General features: G+C 44.1%; 2 protein-coding genes across 3 annotated transcripts; one reads left to right on the top strand and one right to left on the bottom strand.

Annotated features, from left to right (window-relative positions):
- The first annotated feature begins 2,092 nt into the window (after positions 1–2,092).
- KRR1 (KRR1 small subunit processome component homolog) lies at positions 2,093–6,851 on the top strand. Of its 2 annotated transcripts, none has more exons than XM_084205613.1 (10): positions 2,093–2,211; positions 2,589–2,764; positions 3,234–3,368; positions 3,638–3,763; positions 3,859–3,942; positions 4,535–4,591; positions 5,070–5,240; positions 5,408–5,485; positions 5,616–5,709; positions 6,200–6,851. In XM_084205613.1, exons 1-10 carry the CDS (start codon positions 2,106–2,108, stop codon positions 6,340–6,342), a joined length of 1,170 nt encoding a protein of 389 aa, XP_084061739.1. In that variant the 5' UTR covers positions 2,093–2,105; the 3' UTR covers positions 6,343–6,851. The 2 variants fall into 2 exon arrangements, with proteins under 2 accessions (XP_084061739.1, XP_084061738.1); XM_084205612.1 differs by having other exon boundaries at positions 2,586–2,764.
- Positions 6,852–8,854: 2,003 nt separating this feature from the next.
- On the bottom strand, positions 8,855–19,623 carry LOC311153772 (glioma pathogenesis-related protein 1-like). Its single transcript, XM_084205805.1, has 6 exons — positions 19,430–19,623; positions 14,676–14,921; positions 12,567–12,676; positions 10,750–10,832; positions 9,585–9,611; positions 8,855–9,501 (listed from the first exon to the last, which is right to left on the bottom strand). The coding sequence occupies exons 1-6, from the start codon at positions 19,607–19,609 to the stop codon at positions 9,350–9,352; spliced, it is 798 nt and encodes a 265-aa protein (XP_084061931.1). The 5' UTR covers positions 19,610–19,623; the 3' UTR covers positions 8,855–9,349.
- Positions 19,624–20,077: the final 454 nt, after the last annotated feature.

The following is a 20,077-nucleotide window of genomic DNA, read 5'->3' as shown; positions in this document are numbered from 1 at the left end:
AGTCCCTGTCCCCTCAGTAGCCATTGTCCCTGTAGCTAGCTGTCATCAGCTTCCTAACCCCGCCGTATGAGCAGTAGATGGTTATTGCATTTGAGCTATGATTAGTAAAAATTATATACATATACCACTGTCTGGAAAAGCAGAGCAGGTCTGTGGGAGCATCCTGATCCTATTAGGAATTTAGAGAAGTGGCTTCCTTGCATCCAGCCAGACTGCAGATGCTGAGGTAAGAGGAAAGATGAGATATTCCTGTCTCCTTCAAAGAATCAGACAGGAGGGAACCTTCTCAAATCACATCTCCCAAGTCTGTTAGCATTACTGCCTCTATTTTCTGTTATTTTCAGTGCATCTGTCTTGATCAGGCAAAGAGACATTTCAGGGCAGCACTGGACCACGGAAGGTGGTCCATTGTTAGAAAAGAAGTCACAAGGCTCCAGTCCCTTGCCCCTTACCCCACACACCATTCACTCCTCCTCCAGCATAGGGGCTCGGTGACCCCCCTGGAGCAGCAGCTGGCCGAGGGGCTGGGATGCAGGAGAGGAGAGGGCACATGAGTAGGCTGTCGCCGCCACTCAGAGGTGTGGGATGTACACACAAGCAAGCATGCTACTTAGGAGATTGGCAGGCTGGAGGCTGCAGCCTGTAATTTCTCTTCACACTCTCAACACTATGGATTGCAGCCTCTCTAGCTCTCTCCTCTCATCCCACCAGGAGGCTTGCTCCCACTTCCCAGCGCTGAGGACATGCCCCTTCCACAGCCCACTCCCGAGATTTCTTTGGTGGGCTGCACCACAGGAGTCATCAGACACTAAACAAGAGCAGAACTAAACCAATTATCGTCCCTCAAACTCTTTCCAAATCTGCTTTGCTGTTCTTTCACAACACGCGGCCAGGTTTCAGGTGAGAGACGCGCACCGAGCGCTTCATGCACTTCACTGCGCCGCCTCCCCAGGACCCGCAGCCCTCCCCTCGCATCCACCGGGTGCCTGTAGCCCGGCAGGACCCCGTCCTGTGCTCAGAGGCTTCGCAGCGCTGAGGAATGCCAGCCCGGCAAGCAGCCCCAGAAAGCTCTTATGTCCAAGAGCTGAGAGAGGCGAATTTACCTCCCCGGGCATGTCCAGGGACACGGAACCTTTCAAAGTCAATGGCATTGGGCACCCAAAGCCCGGCGCCGGGCGGGGCAGGAGCACATTCCCACCGCCTCCATCCCTCCCTCCCTCCCTCCGCCCGGGCTGCTCGGCTTAGCGCGGCGGCCAGTGCCATCTAGCGGGGCCGGGCGTGTCTAAGCAGCCTCCCCGGAGCGCCGCCAGCACCCGCTGCCCGAGGCCTCGCGGGCTCCTCTTTCGGCTTGCTCCCCTCCCTGGGAACCGCTCCCGGCCCCTGCCTGAAGGATGCTGACAGACAGACATTGACATGAATGGCTAAGAGCTTGCATCAGCTCGATGTCAAGCTTGCAGACAAGAAAGGACCTGGGAAGTGAGTCCTGTGGGAGATGTGGGCGTGCAAAGGGCTGGCACATGGAGCAGGCGAGCCAAAATAGGAAGGAAGGTCCGAGGGAAAGGTTTTAGGAGGGTCAAAACTGATTTTTAATTTAGTACTTTACTCAGGTGTAGATCAGGTGATAGAATTCTCTTCCTCATCATTTAGGTAATTAAATATCGTAGAGTGCAGGTTCTTATGAACAGATGTAGTGAACATCTGCCAAAGACAACACTGTCCTGCCTCAGAGTGCTCTTGCTCTTAAAGGTCTCCTCCAGTTTTTCACCCCATTGGCTCTTCATGGTGTCCATAAAAGACAGCGGAGGAAGCACATTCTTGCTCTTTCATTGAAGGAAAGGCTCAGGTACAGGTACAGGAAGGGGCAGGGAAGAGGATGAAGAGCACCCCCCAGAAAACCTTAAATTATTTAGTTACTATCCAGATTCATCAGCTGAACAGTAAGTTACTCAGCTGAAAAATCAGGTCTCATCAGGAATCTCCCTCCTTTAGTTAGGAGCCCCGCAGCACCCGGGCATTGCTGCACGCGTTTCCGGCCGAACGCTCCCACACAAAACGCACGGGAAGTTCCGCGCGGCCCAGCCCCGCCCCTTCCGGCGCGCGCGGACATGGCGGCCGTGGCCGAGGAGCAGGCCGGGCCTGGCCCGGGCCCGAAGCACAAAGAAAAGCAGAAGAACAAGAACAAGGACAAGAACAAGAAGAAAGCGCCGCCAGGTGAGGGCGGGATGCGGAACTGGCGGCTGGCCGGGAGGGCCGCGGGCTGAGGGGGGCTCTGTGGGGCGCTGCGGAGAGCAGAGGCGGCTGGTGGTGCCGTGTTGAGGTGTGCCCGCTCTCAGCTTCCTCGCATCAGTCTGTGCCTTGTTCCTGTGTAAGGTACTTGAATAATCATCTTGTATATACCAGATCAACAGCGCAGATCTCAGCTGCAGATTTCTTCGTGTTTGTTTTGTTTTGTTTTGTTTTTTTAAGACAAAGAATTTAAAGCAGTCATTTTTCTAAGGTCAGAAGAGATGCGAACCGCACTTAACAGTGTATTAAATCAATCTTCTTATAACAGTAGTAACAGGAGCTTTTTTTCTTTTTAATAGCAGTTGATGAATCTGAACTTCTCACTGTACCGGATGGATGGAAAGAGCCAGCCTTTACAAGAGAGGATAATCCCAGAGGGCTGCTGGAAGAAAGCAGTTTTGCAACATTGTTCCCGAAGTATAGAGAAGCATACTTGAAAGAGTGCTGGCCACTTGTCCAGAAAGCCTTGGGGGAACATGTACGAACATTTTACTGTTTTGATACTACACTTTACCTTTTGAGACATACAGGTCGTAAGCTGATGAAAACAGTGCAAGTTGCTTTTCTCGTGCCGTGTTTGTGAATTTCTACTGTGCTTGCCTTTGGAATTAGCAGTGTCATTTTTTGTCATCAAAATTGGTGAAGAACTGTGTAGCCAGACTTGCAGTTCTTTGCAAATGCTGTCAGCACAGTATTTGCAGCAGCAAATATCTCATCATCCAGGCACTGACAGCTTTGCTGTGCTTGAATTCGGGGAGATGAGAGAGGTGGTGCTTTGGGCCTTGGATATGTATTCAGTCTGGGTTTTGTCTCTCTGTGTGTGAATTTCCTTAAGCAAAATGTCACTCAAGAAATTTTGGAAAATAGATGTACCTTCTGTTAGCTACCTGCTTACTGCCAAAGCTGAATTATGATACTGATCTGGTGTTTCTTTTCAAACACCGCAGTATGTGAACGGAGCACTGGATCTAATTGAGGGAAGCATGACTGTCACTACCACTAAGAAGACTTTTGATCCGTATGCAATCATTAGGGCTAGAGACTTAATAAAACTTCTGGCAAGAAGCGTTCCATTTGAGCAGGTCTGTAATAAATCCTGAAAGTTTTTATCCATCATAATGCTTTTCTTTTGTCTTAAATTCTATCATAATATTATACTTAAATTCAGTCATAATACTTATAAAATGGTATGTTTTAAAAACGTGGGAATTTCAAGTGAGTCAAGTAAAATAAAATAAATATTTAAAATAAATCTATCTGAAAGCAAGGGGAGAAGAATAAACTGAAGTATTCTCTTGACTCCTATGAGTAATACATTTGAATTCAGATGACATTTCCTGCATCTCTTTAGGCAGTTCGTATCCTTCAGGATGATGTTGCGTGTGACATCATTAAGATAGGCTCTCTGGTGAGAAAGAGAGAGACTTTTATAAAAAGAAGAGCACGGCTTCTTGGGCCAAAAGGATCTACTCTGAAGGTATTTCCTACAGGTGGGGTAGCCACACAATACTGAGACCCAAATTTGTGTCAGGTCTTCATATTGTACTAATTTATTTTCTTTTTTTGGTGTAGGCCCTGGAACTGTTAACAAACTGTTATATTATGGTGCAAGGCAACACTGTTTCAGCTCTTGGACCCTTTAGTGGGCTGAAAGAGGTAAGATGAGGTAGATGAGCTGTTTGTGTAGCAAACAGTCTTCTGTGCGCAGCTCGAGGGTGGGCGATAAACAAAATCTGGCAACCTCGGCAGTATCTCACTGACTTTTCAGCTGTGTGTTAGTAAGCTGCATTTGCATGAATGTCCATAGCAGTATCATCTTAGCTGCTGAATTTTGTTTAGACCCCAAGATATTTCTGTCTTGGAAGAAAAAGCATCTGTATATATTTTAATAACTATGTGGGAGAAGAATGCTTGTCAAAAGCAAGTTCCTCATGACACCATAAGATCCATGGTAACATGAAAATAATGTTTGTGGAGCCTGCTGGAGTCTATTAGAAGCATGACAATAGTACTGGCATTTTTGAAGTGCTGTTCCTTCCAATTAACCCTGTGCTTTAGCTTTTTAAAGACTGGAATCAATGATCTTAGAGATCTTCCCCAACCTTAATGTTTCTGTAATTTTAAATGTTACTACTTTGTGGTGGCAGAGGTGGACAGAGGAAGCACAGTATTTTAAAGCTGATATTTTAATTGATTAGCATATTAAATACTTGAATGAGTTTCTCTTCTTTTTTTGTACTCAATACAGGTCAGGAAAGTTGTTTTGGACACAATGAAGAATATACATCCCATATATAACATCAAGGTTAGCATGGTCCACTGTGAATCTTTGTTTACAAGAAAATGCTATTTCTTCCCAGAGTGTTGTGTGTTAAAAACTTACATGTTTCTGTATGGTAATCTCTTTTGAGAATTTCTGTAGTGTGCTGCTTTATAAAAACCACTTTGATATCCTTCGTTTTATTAGGATACATTGCCATAACACCATTATGACAGTATCTGCAAAACCAGAGGAAACTTTCTCCTTTGATTGTTGGCTTGATACTTGCTCCTTTAAACTGAAGCACCTTCTCCAGTGCATTCTATCCCTGTTTTAAAACATCTTTTTGGTTCTGCTGTTCCTAATTCAACCTCTCTGCTCTTACTGAAGTGAGATGTGGAAGGTTTGAATGTAGCATATTCCCTCTAAGAAAGGCTAGTAAACTTCTATTCTGGATCTCTTGGCTTCTACTGTAATACTTTTTTTTTAATAACTTCTTTGTGATGTTCTGAAACTACTGAAGACTTTGATGATCAAAAGGGAGTTAGCAAAAGATCCTGAACTGAGGACACAAAGTTGGGAAAGATTTTTGCCTAAGTTCAAGCGGAAGAACTTGAAAAAACGCAAGGAGCCCAAGAAGAAAAATACTAAGAAGGAGTACACACCATTCCCACCTCCACAGCCAGAAAGCCAGGTTAGTTGAAACTTTATTTGGTTATGCAGGAATATAGCACACCTGAAATTGTGTTCTTTGTAAAAAGAGTTTGGAGGCTTTTTCTGTCATGTTCTGATTCCCTGATACTACACATCTGGCTTATAATGCATAATTAACTAAGGCTTCTTGCTCCCTGTCTTACACAGATTGATAAAGAATTGGCAAGTGGTGAATACTTCTTGAAAGAAAGACAGAAGAAACGCAAGCAAATGGAAGAGATAAAGGTAAAGTTGTACTAATCCAGAATCCGTTAAAAAGCGTTTGATTGCCATCTTGGAATCTGATTTTTTTTTTTTTTTTTGTCCTTTTTTGCCCTGCTCTATTGCTGCTTGACCTTTTTATTGGTAACTTCAGGCAAAGCAAGCAGATGCAGTCAAGAGAAGGCAAGAAGAAAGAAATAAAGCTTTTATCCCACCAAAGGAAAAGCCAGCTGTGAAAACAAAGAAAGGTAACCATTTTTTCCTGTTGTAAAATCTTCTGTTGTCAATTTCTAAGCTGAGTGATTTTGCAAATACAGCCTAGGAAAAAGAAAGGTCATGCAGGAAAAGGCCTGGTGGTAAGATCCATGCCCAGAGATTGCCTGGGACAGTAGAAAGATCATCTAGCCAATTCTATACCTATAAAATGGTAATTCTCCATTGAAGAGTCAGTCTCAATTGGTTGTTTGAGCTTCATGAATTTTTGCCTTTCAGTTTTACAGTGATACTGCCATAACTTTTACACTCAAGTAAACAGAAAGCGATAGTTACTTGAAAAACTTACGTCACAACTTTGGTACAAGATAGGGTAAATAGTTCTAACCTTTTCTAATAGTTCTAACTTTTTCTAAAGGTTAAAGTAAAACCACACTATGTGCAGAGTAAGAGCTTATGTTCTCAAATGTTTTATTTTTTTAATGCACTGGAGAAACAAAAATCTTTGTATTTCTTACTGTGTAGCCTCCACTGAGAAAAAGATTGATATTGAAGCGATCAAAGAAAAGGTAAAGAATGCGAAGAAGAAGAAATTAGGAGCACTCCCTGAGGAAGAAGTGAAGTTAAAAATGGCAGCAGATGAAAAGAAAAAAAAGAAAAAGAAGTAATTCACCACCCAAGATGTTTACTTGTCACCTCTGATAATGAACATTTTTACACTCTGAAGATGGGAGATTTTTTGCTGTCAGTATAATGTGGACAAGAAAAGACTAAGTAAATGATCATTCTCTTTTCCTAAGTACAGTTTAAGTTTAATTAGAGGACCTACAATAGCTCTACAGGCTTGGCGAGGTTGGTGAAGAAAATTGTGCTATTGTGTTGTTTGATATAGTGAGAGAATGTATTTGGATAATATCCATCTGTCTAAAGGGAAGGTTTCACAATAGAAACACTGAGGAGTTTAATGTGGAGTGTTAAACATTTGGGCCCGATAACTGGGAAGGTGGAAGCTCAAGGTAATTCTGTAAAAGACTAGCAGACAATATGCAGCCTCAAGTTGTGATGATAACTTTTGCTAAACAGGCAAGATTTATTACTATATAATGCTTTTATTTTTGTAAAAGCTGATTTTTTTTGTGTGTCTTGTCTTGATGTAAAATAAACTATTTTAATACAATTTTTGAAGCCTTGTTTAATCTACTGCACTACCTTCATTGTGTTGTCCAGGAAACCGCTGATAAACTGTCATTTATTAGCATTATCCTGATGGGATTTTACACAGAATATGGTACAAAGTAAGTGTCTTTACATAGGGATTGTGTGCTGCAGAGAAAGCAAAACTTTGTGTTATTTACCTTGAAATATATTCTTAGTTTAGTTCCTTCTTGCAAGAATATCTTAAAAAAATGTGTTCCTGGTTTGTTCTTTTTTTTTTTTGGCACTTGCCCTGTTTTAAAGGAAGTTTAGAGGTTTTTCAATTTCCCGAAACTGTGAAATGTGATGAAATAAAGTGCTTCAGCAGAGCAGCTATTGCTTTTTTCATACATCTGAGATTAAAGAAACAAATGTATTAAGGGGGAGATAGAGCCACACTAATGTCATGATTCTGAGTGCCTTTGCTGGGGTTTGGAATTTTGATCACTGCACACACGGTGGAAATGATTCTCCTAGCAGGATGCAGTTCAATGCCTTTTACATTAGTGACCTTTTATTTGAAACTAGTAGGTGAAAATGCATCCTTTTTTTTTTGTTGTTGTTTGAAAGATGCCACATTGTAAAATTTAAGGATTCAATCCCACTATGCCCACAGGTTTTTAAGGGAAGGTCTTTCTTAGGATTTCTAACAACTGCTTAAGTATACGGTTAAATGAAACTGTTAACATTTTGAACTTTCAGGTCTCTGCGTTGCTTCTGTTTCTTCTCCTGGAGACATGCATTAATTAAACTAAGCAGGAGAGAATTCCTGCTGAGCTCTTTTTAAGCTCCCCAGACACAGCAGTGTATCTGGTTCCCTTTCCTACCTTCCTCTTTCCAGTAGTAGGATACTACCCCACATGGGGGGCAGAGACCCTACTGGACAGTCTGCTGTTTAGCCCTGTGCAGGAAGAGTACCCACAAATTAATTCCTGCTGCCCACGTGCCACTTGCCAGCTGATTTTTAGTTGGGACTCTGCAGTACATGAAACTTGAGTCCTGGGCTTCACACAAGAGTGTGTGAATGTGCTGTCTTGGCTATGGAGGCTCCAGCAGTCACTAAACAAAGATGTGTATATATATATATATATATATAAAGATCTATCAAGCATGAAATTTGTAATTTTGTCCCCAGACATTTGCATATTGAAAAATTATTTATTCAAGGAATGCTGTGATATTGAAATGATTCTAGTATAAGAGTACTAGCAAATAATGATCTGGAAGTGTAATGTGAGAAATGTTGGGTACCAGTTCCAGTGTTTTCAGTGAAAATCCATGCCAGTAGTTAGGTCAGGGTCAGTAGTGGGCATGCAGAAATACTGATAGGTATTGTGGTGATGGTACTGCAGAAAGAAGGGGTGAGGGAACCTTTCCAGCTTCCCCCGCAGTAGTGTGTGCAGAGCAGAGGGACAGTGTGCAGAAGCTTCTAAAGCTATAGACAGGGATTGCTGTGGTCGAGCTGTGAGTTTGTGCAGCTCTGCTGCTTCCAGACTCTGCTTGAGCTAGGTGGCTGTGGTTGGTAGAGGATGTACCAAGCCGAACACAGCAGCTGTCCCCGCAGCCTTCTGCCTGCTGCAGATGTGCAGGTTCCAGGAGATTTGTTCTTTGGCAGCTGTTGAACCAAACTTGTAACTATGGGCAGAGAGTGATTTTATTTGGAGATCTATCTTTCCCAGTATTGCTTCTAGTGTTGTGCAAGTTGGAGCTGAATCCGGGGTTATTTTGTGCACCAGCAGTTAAGCTTTAGGTCATGTTGCAAATTCATGACTACCATACACAGGAAGCAGGAAATAACAATTTATTGTTTGAAACAGCAGTAAAACTCCTGTATTTAAAAAAATAAAAAACCACAACAGGAAAGATTGCAGTGATACATAACCACATAAACACAGGTGAAACTGTTTAGGCACAGATGCCCATGAGTTTAAAAACAAATTCTAAGCAAAGCAAAATACCAATGACAAGTGCTCTGTGAGACTGGGAAGTGCGCTGTCTGCCCCAGGACGCAAATGCCAGAGCTCACAGGAATCCAAAAATTCGTTAAAAAAATTTAAATTATACAGGCCACTCTGCATCTTGCTGTAGGAGTGCCCAAGGTAAGAGTGCAATAGGAATGAGACAGGTGCATGCTCTGCCTGTGCCTTGGCTGTGGGCTGGGACCTGGCCCCTGGGCTGGACACTCCAGCCCTTCCTAAAGTGTGTTGGACAGCTGCCTGCAAGCCTTAGTGTGCTGCCTGGACAATGTGCCCCTGTACCCACCAGATCATATGCACACTGCTCAACTTTAAAAATATTTTAACTTTTTAACTTTTAAAGCAATTTTAACATCTAAATCTATTTTAACTTTTAACTGGTTCTGAGCAATGAGAAAGCTGATATCAGTGCTTGTAACTACAACCTGCAGTGAAGATGTTATTAACTTATGTGAATGGAAGAGATGAATTGAGCCAAGTGCTCCTGTGGTCTTCTACGTGTGTGTTACCCACTGGCAGGTATTAGAGACCAATATTTTGGTAAGAGCCAGGAGGCCACAAATGTCAGTACAAAAAGTAGTAATCTTAAAGCAATAACGGTGATGCAGAACTCATCACACGCAGGCCTGTCCCACTCTGGTTGCCACCTGGAATTTTCTGTAAACAAAACAATTCACTTGTTTACAAGTATAACTGCAACAAGGGCAACAAAAGGAAGCAGTAATTCCAGTAGTACTTACCAATTACTTTGTCACGCTCTGGATTTTCTGGAGAGAGAAAAGAAGTAAACAGAAGCACACTTATAATTTAGAAACAATTTGACTCTAACCAAAAGGGAATGAAATGTGAACATCACAATGGGCTTATAAATACAGCTGATGTGTTTCTTCTTAGAAAAAGCAAAGACCTGCTGGCTCTGGGAGAGCTCTGCAGTGACTTTCAGGACTCTGGTGAGGAGTGATTTATCATACTTTTTTGACTTCTGTCACCAGTGGCTGGTGTAGAGAGGACTCCCCCCCGGTGTGCTTCCCAAGATCACAGGGTTTTGCCCTGTGCCCCATGTTTTGAGAGCCTGCAACTAACATTAAACAGCTCTGTGAATCCAGGACTCCCTTAAATTCCTTAGGTATTGGTGTTTTAACAGCATCTTCCCACTCCTTTTTGTTCACCAATGGTCGAATGCTGGGGAAAAGTGTGACCATACCCTCAGCTCCCCACAGGCCAATGGCCACAGCACAGTGCCTTGTCTTTATGGAAATTTCAGTTCTTCCCTCCTGACTCCATGCAGCCACTAAAAAGCCAAGTGCAGGCATATCAGGAAGGCTGCCAGACTTGAGCTGAGCACTGCATCTCCATGAATGTATGCATCTCTCTTGCATGTCAGCCTTGTTCTCTCCCAGTGCTTAGGGAAAAGCAGATGGCCTGGCTGATGGTCACCGGAGTGAGCAGCTTTAGCAGTGCCATGGCTGCTCTCCCCACCCGCAGTGGCATGGCAGGGGCAAAGCTTGCTTGGACCTGCACCAGCTCAAGCCACAGCTCACACATCAGGTGTGGATAACCTGGAGCCCCTAGGACAGGTATCCCATTCTCTGTTTCTGTTTCTGCAAGCAGTAATTTCTGGCAGGGGTAAAAACACCTTAAACTGCAAACACCACATCTCCTGTAACACACTCTCTGGCACCTGAAGAGCAAACTCCATCCTATCACTCCCCAGGGTAGAAAACAGGCTCTTTCGCCTCTCATCCCCTCTCTTTATGTAGTACTAGCCACTTGGCTTCTGACTGCAGTTTTTCAGTCTATATTTAGGAACAGGAGATGCTGTGCCTGTCTCCTGCCGCTATCTTTTGCGTGCTCTTTCCTTTTCTGCACGTGCTTGGGGAGGATATCTGGTTGTCTTCTACTTACGGCACAGCTGCATGGTACACTCCTCACCACCGCACTCGCTGCACGCTGCTCCTGTCTTGTATGGGCGCACCGGGAAATTCCCACTGTGAAGGAAAATACCACTGCTCTCAAACAGCCCTTGGGAAAATGGTAATACCCACTGCTAATTAGGTTTGAACCTGAGTTCTGCTTCACTTGTGTTGATAGAAGGATGGTTTTTTCAAGAGTCCCATCTGAGTGCCCTGTGCCCAAGACATGCAGTGAAAGAGATTAGGTGTAATGGGACCCCCTGTTTAGGTACTTGGAGATAGCAGTATTGCAAACCTGGGAATTAAAGAAGTCTCAGAGTTGGGTAATTTGTGTGCGTGGAGACTGGAACCTCATAGCTGGCTCTGGCTATGGAAGCAAGAGCAGGTTCAGTTACTATGTATGTATGTGTGTATTCAGCCTTGAAGAGGAATGCTCTGGTGTTGGAGAATTATAGGTGATGATTTCATCCATTTGTTGTTTAATATTTTAGGAGTGATGTAGGTGTCTCTCCTGCTCCATCCCTCTGCCAATGGTGTGAGCGGGACTGACTACATCTGCTCAGGTTGATACTGCACCAAACACAGCTTCAGTTCTTTGCTCAAAGCACGGCCAAAGCAAGACTTACAGCTTGCCTCATACTGGCCATAAACACAGAGAGGGATTTTGAAAGCATGAAATCTCAGCAGTGAGATGAAACTTCATGGTTAAACCTCATTACTTTCAGCAAGGCAAGGCTTTCTTTGCTTGGTCTAATCTGAAGAGTACATTCACTTGAGGAAATTGTATATGCATCTTGCCTGGGCCCTTGGCAGAGCTGAAACAAAGCAATGAAGCTACTGCTTCTCAAAATCAACAGCTGGATGTGACATTACTCCACTTGTTAGCATGCAACTGACCATTTGTGGCATCCTCACCCAGCAGGGGAGGGCCCAGCTTTAAAGCCCTCTCTAGAGCACCTTGATTCTCCAGAGAACACCCTGTCTGCTTTGCTGGGTGCTGGTGAAGGGACCACTCCTCTTCCCCATGTCAACATAGGACAAGAAATCCAGTGGGATTTTGGCCCTCTGCACAGTTGGGTGTGGGGCTTCTAGGGAGAGCAGCAGCTGTGTAATTTCAAGATATCTAGTCAGGGGTACATATTCTTCCAAGCATGAGACGTGGCAAAAGGAATGCTAAACTTGCTTGTATTCAAGGGCTGCCTGGCTTTGGCCCAACATGGCTTGGCCAAAGGCTTTTAAAGCTGCATTTATACCAAGGTGGTATTAATTAGCTGGAGAAGAGAATAATACATCCATCCTAGCCCGATATCCTACTGACTATGCACATGAAGGACCAAATTTTGTCTTGAGCAGCCCCAGCCTCCTAAGCAGCCCTCAGCTGCTAAAACTGCAGGCTGCCACCACTGCACACTTAAATGTTTATCCAAGCCATTGACTCAGGGGCTTAATTCCTTGGGCACGTGTGGGAATATCCTGAGACTTTGGGTTTGCACCTTGGCAACTGTCTGGGGCCATCTTGGCATTTAGGAGCAAGGGATTAATTTTCAGATGATCACTTCAGTATTTTCACGTCAATATCTTATATTTAATCCTTTCTTCCAGTTCCACTGCTTTTTGTCTCCAATATATAGCTCTCATCCAGCAAATAAAAAAGGCTGGTTGGACAAAGGAGTACCTCTTCTCTATTTTGGAGATTATTTCCTCCCACAAAAAACAGGACTAAATTGACTGATCTAATAAATTTGCACGTTGTGGGAGGGAAGGGGAAGGACCCAAACCCTGTGAAATATTCATAACAAAGAACCTTACGGTGGCCCATAGTTGCAGACGAAGTGTGCTGCGTTGCGTATGGTGATGTACTGCACCGTGGGACAGTAGTGGACAGCACAGCCAACCTTGTAGCTTGTAGCCCAAACTACCTGCAAAGACAGATGGATACACTAGTGACAAAGGCTTTGATTCCGCACCTGAAGAGTTAGGAGAAGACATTCTCTCCCCTGTTTTATCACATACAAATGGGATGAGGAGGACTCCTTTGGCAGGATTCACAGGGAAAAGCAGCAATAATGGATCTCAAAATAATAGGTTGTTCTGAAAAAAAGACTGATTGTTTTACCCAATTCACGATATATTTGTTAAAAATGTGCAGAAAGAAGACACAACTGGCTGTAACAGGTTGTTTTCCTTTCTTGCAAAGGAGAAAGGTGAGGTTCATCTCCTTTGTTTCAACCTAATCCATTAGCATTCTGTCTTTCCTGCTGTGGGAACTGAGTTCACACCTGTGCAGAAAAGGCTGCATGATCTGCTATAGCTCTTATGAGGGCTGGCTGCCCCTTCACTAAATCCTGTGGGGACATAAAGCAAATTTTCAGAAGGCACTGGTGCTTTGGGAGGAGGATTGTGTTTCAGCTGCATTCCTGCCTTTTAACATCATGGCCGTGACTAACATAATCTAGGGGCAAGGCCATTACTTCATGTACTGATCCTCTCTCTACCAGAAGCTTTTCTGTGGAACCCAGCATCCTATCAGAGTGCAGCCAAATGCTGCAGTCCTGAAAATTAAGTCCCGTGACAGCAGCAGAGGGGAGACAAGGGCACAGCAGTACTCTTGAGGGTGATAAAACATCAGCAATGACTGACTACATGAGCAATATGGAAGGATTCTGGCAACTTAGAACATAAATACATTTGTGCTTCCACTGACTTAAAGGGGAGGTCTGGCCCTTTCTATTTATGCCTGTTTGGTACCAGCTCTGGGAAGATGGGACAATCCTCAGGCTCCTGAGGGTTTTCTTAGTGCAGTGGCAGAGCAGAGGTTGCTCCTGGCACTAGCTGTGGATAACTTCATTCCTGAGGACTGTGAAGGACTGAATAAAAGGACCTTCCCTATTCCAGGAGGCCACTGACTGAGCAGTGATTTGTGGTCACTGCAGTCATTGTGCCCAGGGAAAGTTCTCTTCTCCACAGTTGGGAAGAAGAGGAATGATGAGTTCCCTGACAGTAAAGACCCAAGGATACCTCCTGAGGCTGTCAGATATACATCTTCTAGCTACAATCGCTATCGCTGCTAACTCCAAGTGAGAATAATCTTGTTTTTTTATTCTACCCCCATGAAATTGCATGGGCCACTCCTGTACAAACACCATGGTCAACAGCACTGTGCTTTAGTGCCAGGTAAGGTGTGCTGTGCAGTTTCCATGTGCTGACTCTTGCAATGTTCTTTGAGCAAGCTCAAAGAGCAGCACAGTCGCCTCTCACAGCTCCTGCATCCCAGTATCTTCTCTGCACACAAGTTCAGAAAGCCCACCAGCTTCACCTCATCTACTCAAGTCCTAAATGCACTTGTGTATCTCTGCAAAAAATATTAAATAGCCTCAGATCAAAATTTAAGCCTAGAGTTGCTGTTGCAAGCTGTCTTGCTTTCCTATAGCTGTGGGTAGTGACTGCAGGGTTTCACGGCAACTGCAGTCCTTTTCCTCCCTTTGCCTGCTTCCTTTGGGAATAGCAGTTGGACAAAGTGTGCACATGATGTTTGCAGAACTGCAGACATCTGTTTTCATTATGGTACTTCTCTAGGCCTTGGCATTTGAAGTCAAAGCTGAGACCTCATTCCACTCAGGCACTGCAGCCAACAGCCATTGCTGTTGTCTGTTTTTCAGCCACTGCTTGGCTAATGTGACTGCTTGATAGCTGCACTGTTTTGTTCCAAAAAACCCCACAAACTGTCACATTTAAAGTAATAACACACTGTCTCTTTTCCTCCCATGATTTGGAACATAAGAACATCTTGTGCACACAGACATACAGTAAGACTACAGAACCTGGAAAGATTCACTGAATCTTTAACAGAAATGTAGAGGTCTTGTATCAAAATGTCAAAGCTGGTTCATGGTTTAGATGGAGAAATGCAATGCCTACCTGTGTATAGTGGCCACATACTTTAGTGCACTTATTGTTCTCGTAATTATAGGATTCGACCTCGTGGAACCAAGAGGCGAGAGCTGCTTTCACGGTAAAGACAGAAATTGTGCCAGTCCAGATGTTTTCTCCAGCAGTAGCAAATTTGGGGTGAACTTTCCCTCGCTCTTTGAGGTATATATTATGTTTAAATAAGCATTTCTTTGCCCAAGCTTTTGCAGTCTTTGCCAAATCTGGATCCCAACTCTGCAAAATAAAGACAATTAAAAATCACTTTGTTATATTGGCAGTGCAGTAATTCAGAGCAGCTCTCAGGAAAAGCTGTGTCTCAGTTATGTAGATGCTTTTGGTTCATTCAGTTCTGCTTCTGTGGAGACTTACAGAGCTACATGGTAAATCAGCTTGTAGGTTTGTTTCTGATTTGAACTTAAATTGCTGATTAAGCTTGAGGAAATTTTTTGGGATGGTGTATGATCTTGGCTGACTGGCTTGTTGGACACCAAGAGCTGTACATTAGCCAAATACAGTGTTTGTGGCACAATGAGCATTTCAAGACTGTGCTGGCCATGAGAGAACATTAACGTAAATTAAAATGAATTTACATGGAATCCGGAAAATGAGGGTTATTCTTACCATATCAATAATGCAAAAGTCTTGTGTAGCCTCATACTTGCTTAAGGCCGTGGCTTGCAGGTCAGTTCACAAGCACACTGCAATTTTGGGGACAGTTTAAACTCAACCCTTTGGTGAGCATCATTGTGTTTGGTGGCTTGAAACCTGAGTGCTGAATTCATATTTGTGGAATGACTCATTCACTTGCTATTCAATTTTAGAGAAAGTAGCTATTTAAGCAACTGAGTTATGTAAATGTCTTTTGTTTGCACTGGAGGTGGTGTCTGCCCTTGCTGGGTTTTCTTGTGCACACACCTTGATTGAACGATTACAACATTGTACCTCCTGGCAGATACAGTACCACAAATGTATGCTTGTAGTCCTAGTTATACTTTGTGTTATATAAATGAAGTTGTCCAGCACTGAACTATTTTGTACTGAAGTTTTTTTTAAAAATAAACTTTTTATTTTTCCTCTTCTGAATTAATTAAAATTGCTTCTTTGCTTCTGCAAATGATGGAAACAACAAGGAAATTGTTTTGAATGGATCAGAAAAGATGAAGGAAAAGGTGTATTTTACAATCTACCTTTTTGCAGATTTTTTGGTAGAATCTAACAAAGGTAGGCTGTTGGATTTTATGTCTATGTTTTACCTAAGTAACTTTTTTTGTACCATAGCTAAGTCTGAAACAATGTGTATTGTTTACGCTACCAATTAGTAATTAAAAACCACAAGATCATGCCAAAATGCATCTACAGAGATTTAAAAATATTTTTTAACCTATGTCTTCCATTTCTTCCTTTGCCTAATGTTTGTGGAGGGTGTATTTTCCCAATGTGGTGGGGTGGGCGCTGGCTAGGTGCCCACTGAAGCCACTCTATCACTGCCCTCCTCAGCTGGGAGAGGAGAAAAAATGCAACCAAAGGCCCCTGGACTGAGATAAGACAGGGGGATATCACCCATCAGTTACTGTCATGGGCCAAACAGATTCAGCTTGGGGAAATTAATTGTATTTATTACAATTTTAAACACCTTCCTCGCACCTCTCCTTTCTTCCAGGACATAACTTCAGTCCTGATTTTTCACATCCTCCTCCCCACCAGCAGCACAAGGGGATATGAACTAGGGGTTATGCTCTGTTCATCAAACACTGTCTCTCCTGCTCCCTCCTCCTCAGGGGGAGGACTCCTCACACTCTTCTCCTGCTGCAGTGTGGGGTCCCTCCAACAGGAGACAGTCCTTCACAAACTTCTCTTCCTTCTCATGGGGTATAGCTCTTCACAAACTGCTCCAGCATGGTCCCTCCCTCAGGGTGCATTCCTTCAGGAGCACACTGCTCCAGAGTGGGTCCCCTCCATGGGGTCACCAGTCCTGCCAGCAAACCTGCTCAGTGTGGGCTCCTCTCTCCCTGAGGCCACAGCTCCTGCCAGGACCCTGCTCCAGCACAGGTTTCCCACAGGGTCACAGCCCCCTTCAGGCCTCCCCCTGCTCCAGTGTGGGGTCCTCCAGAGGCTGCAGGTGATCTCTGTTCCTCCATGGCCCTCCCTGGACTGCAGGGTCACATCCTGCCCCACCATGGGCTGCACCACGGGCTGCAGGGGAATCTCTCCTCCAGTGCCTGGAGCGCTTCCTCCCACCCTTTCTGCCCTGACCTTGGTGTCTGCAGAGTTGCTCCCTTCACATGTTCTTACTCTTCTCTGGCTGCAATTGCTTGTGCACAACCTTTCACCTTCTTGAATGAATTATCCTAGAGGCACTGCCACTACAGCTGAAGGATTTGGCCTTGGCCAGAAGTGGGGAAATGGCTCTGTGGGAAATGCAGGAAACTTCCAGCAGCTTTTCAGAGAAGCCACCCCTGTATGACCCCTCTGTTTTCAAAAAGTGTTTGTGCAAACCAAATACATCCACAAAACTAGGACATAAATAATTTACATAGGAACTCAGTACATTAAGCATTAAATTTGGGGCAGGGAGTCATTTCTAGTAAGCAGTTGATATTTCCTTAGATACTTTTAAGGACAATGGATAAAATCTGGCATTGCACAGAACTTATCTTTCAGTCTTGGAAGGTAACTCTGCCATTTAAGACAGAAACTTCATTTTACATCTTGTCAGGGCTCTGAGATGATCATCATGAAAGAAGTATGACAGTGGGGGATGCACCTTTGCATTTCATGGTCTCTTTTCTTTCACATTCTGCTTTTTAAGAGTCCCTGCACCTCCTCTCCTTCATCCTATAGTAGTAATAGGTTTAAACTTTGATAAAGGTATGAATAATACTAAGTTTAAAGTTGCATAGTAAGTTTAAATATACTTTCCATTTTGTGTGAATGCTTAATCTGGCTGACAGATGAAAAGCAGTGTACAGAAATGTTCACAATGATTTTTAGTTTAACTGCAGTTACACTCCATATTTGCTTATAATACTGCACTTAAACAGAAAGATTGGACTAAATGGCACGTAAAGAAAACGCACAGGACAGGGAGATTTGCATACAGATATCACCGCTGTTTAAGGAAACAAAACTTACCTTTTTTTCCCCCTCATAAACGACTTCTCAGTTTTCATTTTATAACATGTTGCTTGCTGACTTAAGGAGGAAAAATTTAATGCATAATATGTGAAAAGGGATGGAAGGCAGCACTAATTCAAAGGAGACTGTTGCGAAGCCCTGATGACACTGGTGAGACTCTGCTGTTTTTGAGGAGCTTTAGAACAGAACTAAGTAGTGCTTTGGGTGGATGAGAAAGGGCTCACATTTGTCAGGTAAAAAATTTTTAGATCAATGTTCTAATTTTATGCATTATAAATACCAATGATTGAGCTTTGTTACTCGCAATTAAAGGAGTTTACATTTTGCATTTTCTTTTAAAAACTACTTTTCCAAAATATGAGAATGCCCTGAATTCAATCTTAATTTTTACATATCTAGGTGGACAGGTAATTCCAGCAAAAAAGAAGTTCCTTGTATAATAAAAGCACCACCTTATTTTCTGCCTTTTTGAAGTGCAAAGGGCCACTCAAAATACTGTTTTCAGTTCCAATGCTTTTAGTTTTGTAAAAATTTTATCATGTATTGCACTGCTCTCTCCACATTAAATAGTTCCTGGAAGAGATCATATTTAAGACTAGAGGTTTTGCAGTATTTTTAAAGAAACTTGCCATGATTCGTTTCTGGTTTAGATGTAATTTGTTTGTCCCTTTCTTATGCTGCCTTTTTTTTGTTTTGTTTTGTTTTTTCAGATTTCAGTTCTTTTTCAAAAGAAGAAATTAAGCACAATTTAAAAGTATGAACACTGCACTTGTGTGCACACTGCACATCCTAACAATATTTTGATTGTTTAGGGCCAGTAAAGCAATGTAGAAAATACAGAGTCCCAGCAACAGGTTCTGAAGGCCAGGATGCACAGCTGAGGAGAGCTGATCTAAAAGATGCATATAGAAGAGAAACTAAATAAGTTTCCTGTCATGTTTCCAATCCAAGTTTTATTACTGTGCGGTTACCCCTCCTAACTGGGGCACTTATCTTTTAGTGTCTGACAACCAGAAACGGAAAATGAACTTGGTGCTTTCTGGCTTTCCCTGCAGGCCCAGCCCCTCGGAACTGCCGCCCTGCTGCCTCAGTCCGTGAGAGCCCTGCAGGGAATGCCCAGAGAAAGCTCCCCAGCGCTGTTTGGCAAGAGGATCTGCCCTCGCCGACTGGAGCAGGAAAACTGTGCTTAGATGTCTTAGATGTGCACAAACCCCGCAGCTCCGGCTGCCGAGCTGCGTGTGGCGCCCCGCAACCAGGAGGCTTCTCACACAACACAACACAACACAACACAACACAACACAACACAACACAACACAACACAACACAACACAACACAACACAACACAGCAGCACGGCTGGGCTGAGGGCTGGCATCTTCGGCTGTGGGTGAGGAATTACACAGCTAAACTGCACATATCCCATTGCATAAAGCCACCTGATAATTAGAGCCTTCTTCTCTGCTTTGAAAAGCGGTCAGTCTTATGACCCCAGGTTTTTGTGGAGTTGTTTTCTGATTTTTTACATTTGATCACAAAAGCAATCTTTGAGAATCATAAACAGCATCGCAGTGCTACAAATTTGTATGTAAGTCATGAAGATTCCCTTACCATGTAGAGCATGTTGCTGGCTGGTGGCTGCACTTGAGACCGCAATGTGTTGTGGGTTTCCACACATAGCTTAATAAACGCTGGATCCCGAGGATCAGGCAATGTCGATGGATCATAACAATCAGAGGAATAACAAAAGAGTAGTAAAGCCAGCGCACAAGTAAAAAATCTGCCTGTCATTGAGAAAGGGAGAAGAAGAGAGACGGTGCAAGCAGAAAATCACCACGGTGTATCTAGGGGCATCCCTAGACGTCCCGAGCTGGTGGCGCTGAAATCCGCCAGGCTCCGTGCCCGGCTCGCCTTTATCGATAGAGCCCTCGACAGCCTGAGGGCGGCTGGGCGTGGCCTGGCCCTCACCGCGGCCGCTGCGGGGGCGGGGGCGGGCGCGGGGTCGGCGCTGCGCACGCCGCGGGTGGCGGGCTGAGGGCCGCGGGTGGCGGGCTGAGGGCCGCGGGTGGCGGGCTGAGGGCCGCGGGTGCTCCGCGCTCGGACGGGGCGAGCCGCCCCAGAGTCGAGTGTCCTGGTGGAGACCCCTCTGCGTGTGCTTGTGCTGCCACTCGCTCGCTGTACAACGCACCGCAACGGAACGCCGCCGGGAAAAGCATCAGCGTCCGTCCTGCCCCCGCAGGGCCGGCGCCGAAAGTCGGT

Source organism: Fringilla coelebs (genome assembly GCF_963513975.1).
Source record: "Fringilla coelebs genome assembly, chromosome: 5".
NCBI classification, from domain to species: Eukaryota; Metazoa; Chordata; class Aves; order Passeriformes; family Fringillidae; genus Fringilla; species Fringilla coelebs.
Note: the sequence above shows the minus strand (reverse complement) of the source record. Positions and strands in the feature narration are given on the sequence as shown.

What these genes read in the sequence shown, in the direction of transcription:
- KRR1 (XM_084205612.1), top strand. Translation starts at nt 2,106, where the DNA reads ATGGCGGCCGTGGCCGAGGAGCAGGCCGGGCCTGGCCCGGGCCCGAAG. An exon ending in ATCCCATATATAACATCAAG is followed by an intron (nt 4,592 to 5,069) that starts GTTAGCATGGTC and finishes AAACTACTGAAG; the next exon opens with ACTTTGATGATCAAAAGGGA. An exon ending in AGCAAATGGAAGAGATAAAG is followed by an intron (nt 5,486 to 5,615) that starts GTAAAGTTGTAC and finishes TGGTAACTTCAG; the next exon opens with GCAAAGCAAGCAGATGCAGT.
- LOC311153772 (XM_084205805.1), bottom strand. Translation starts at nt 19,609, where the DNA reads ATGACAGGCAGATTTTTTACTTGTGCGCTGGCTTTACTACTCTTTTGT. An exon ending in TATGTGGCCACTATACACAG is followed by an intron (nt 12,677 to 14,675) that starts GTAGGCATTGCA and finishes CTGTCTTTGCAG; the next exon opens with GTAGTTTGGGCTACAAGCTA. An exon ending in GTGTACCATGCAGCTGTGCC is followed by an intron (nt 9,612 to 10,749) that starts GTAAGTAGAAGA and finishes TTCTCTCTCCAG; the next exon opens with AAAATCCAGAGCGTGACAAA.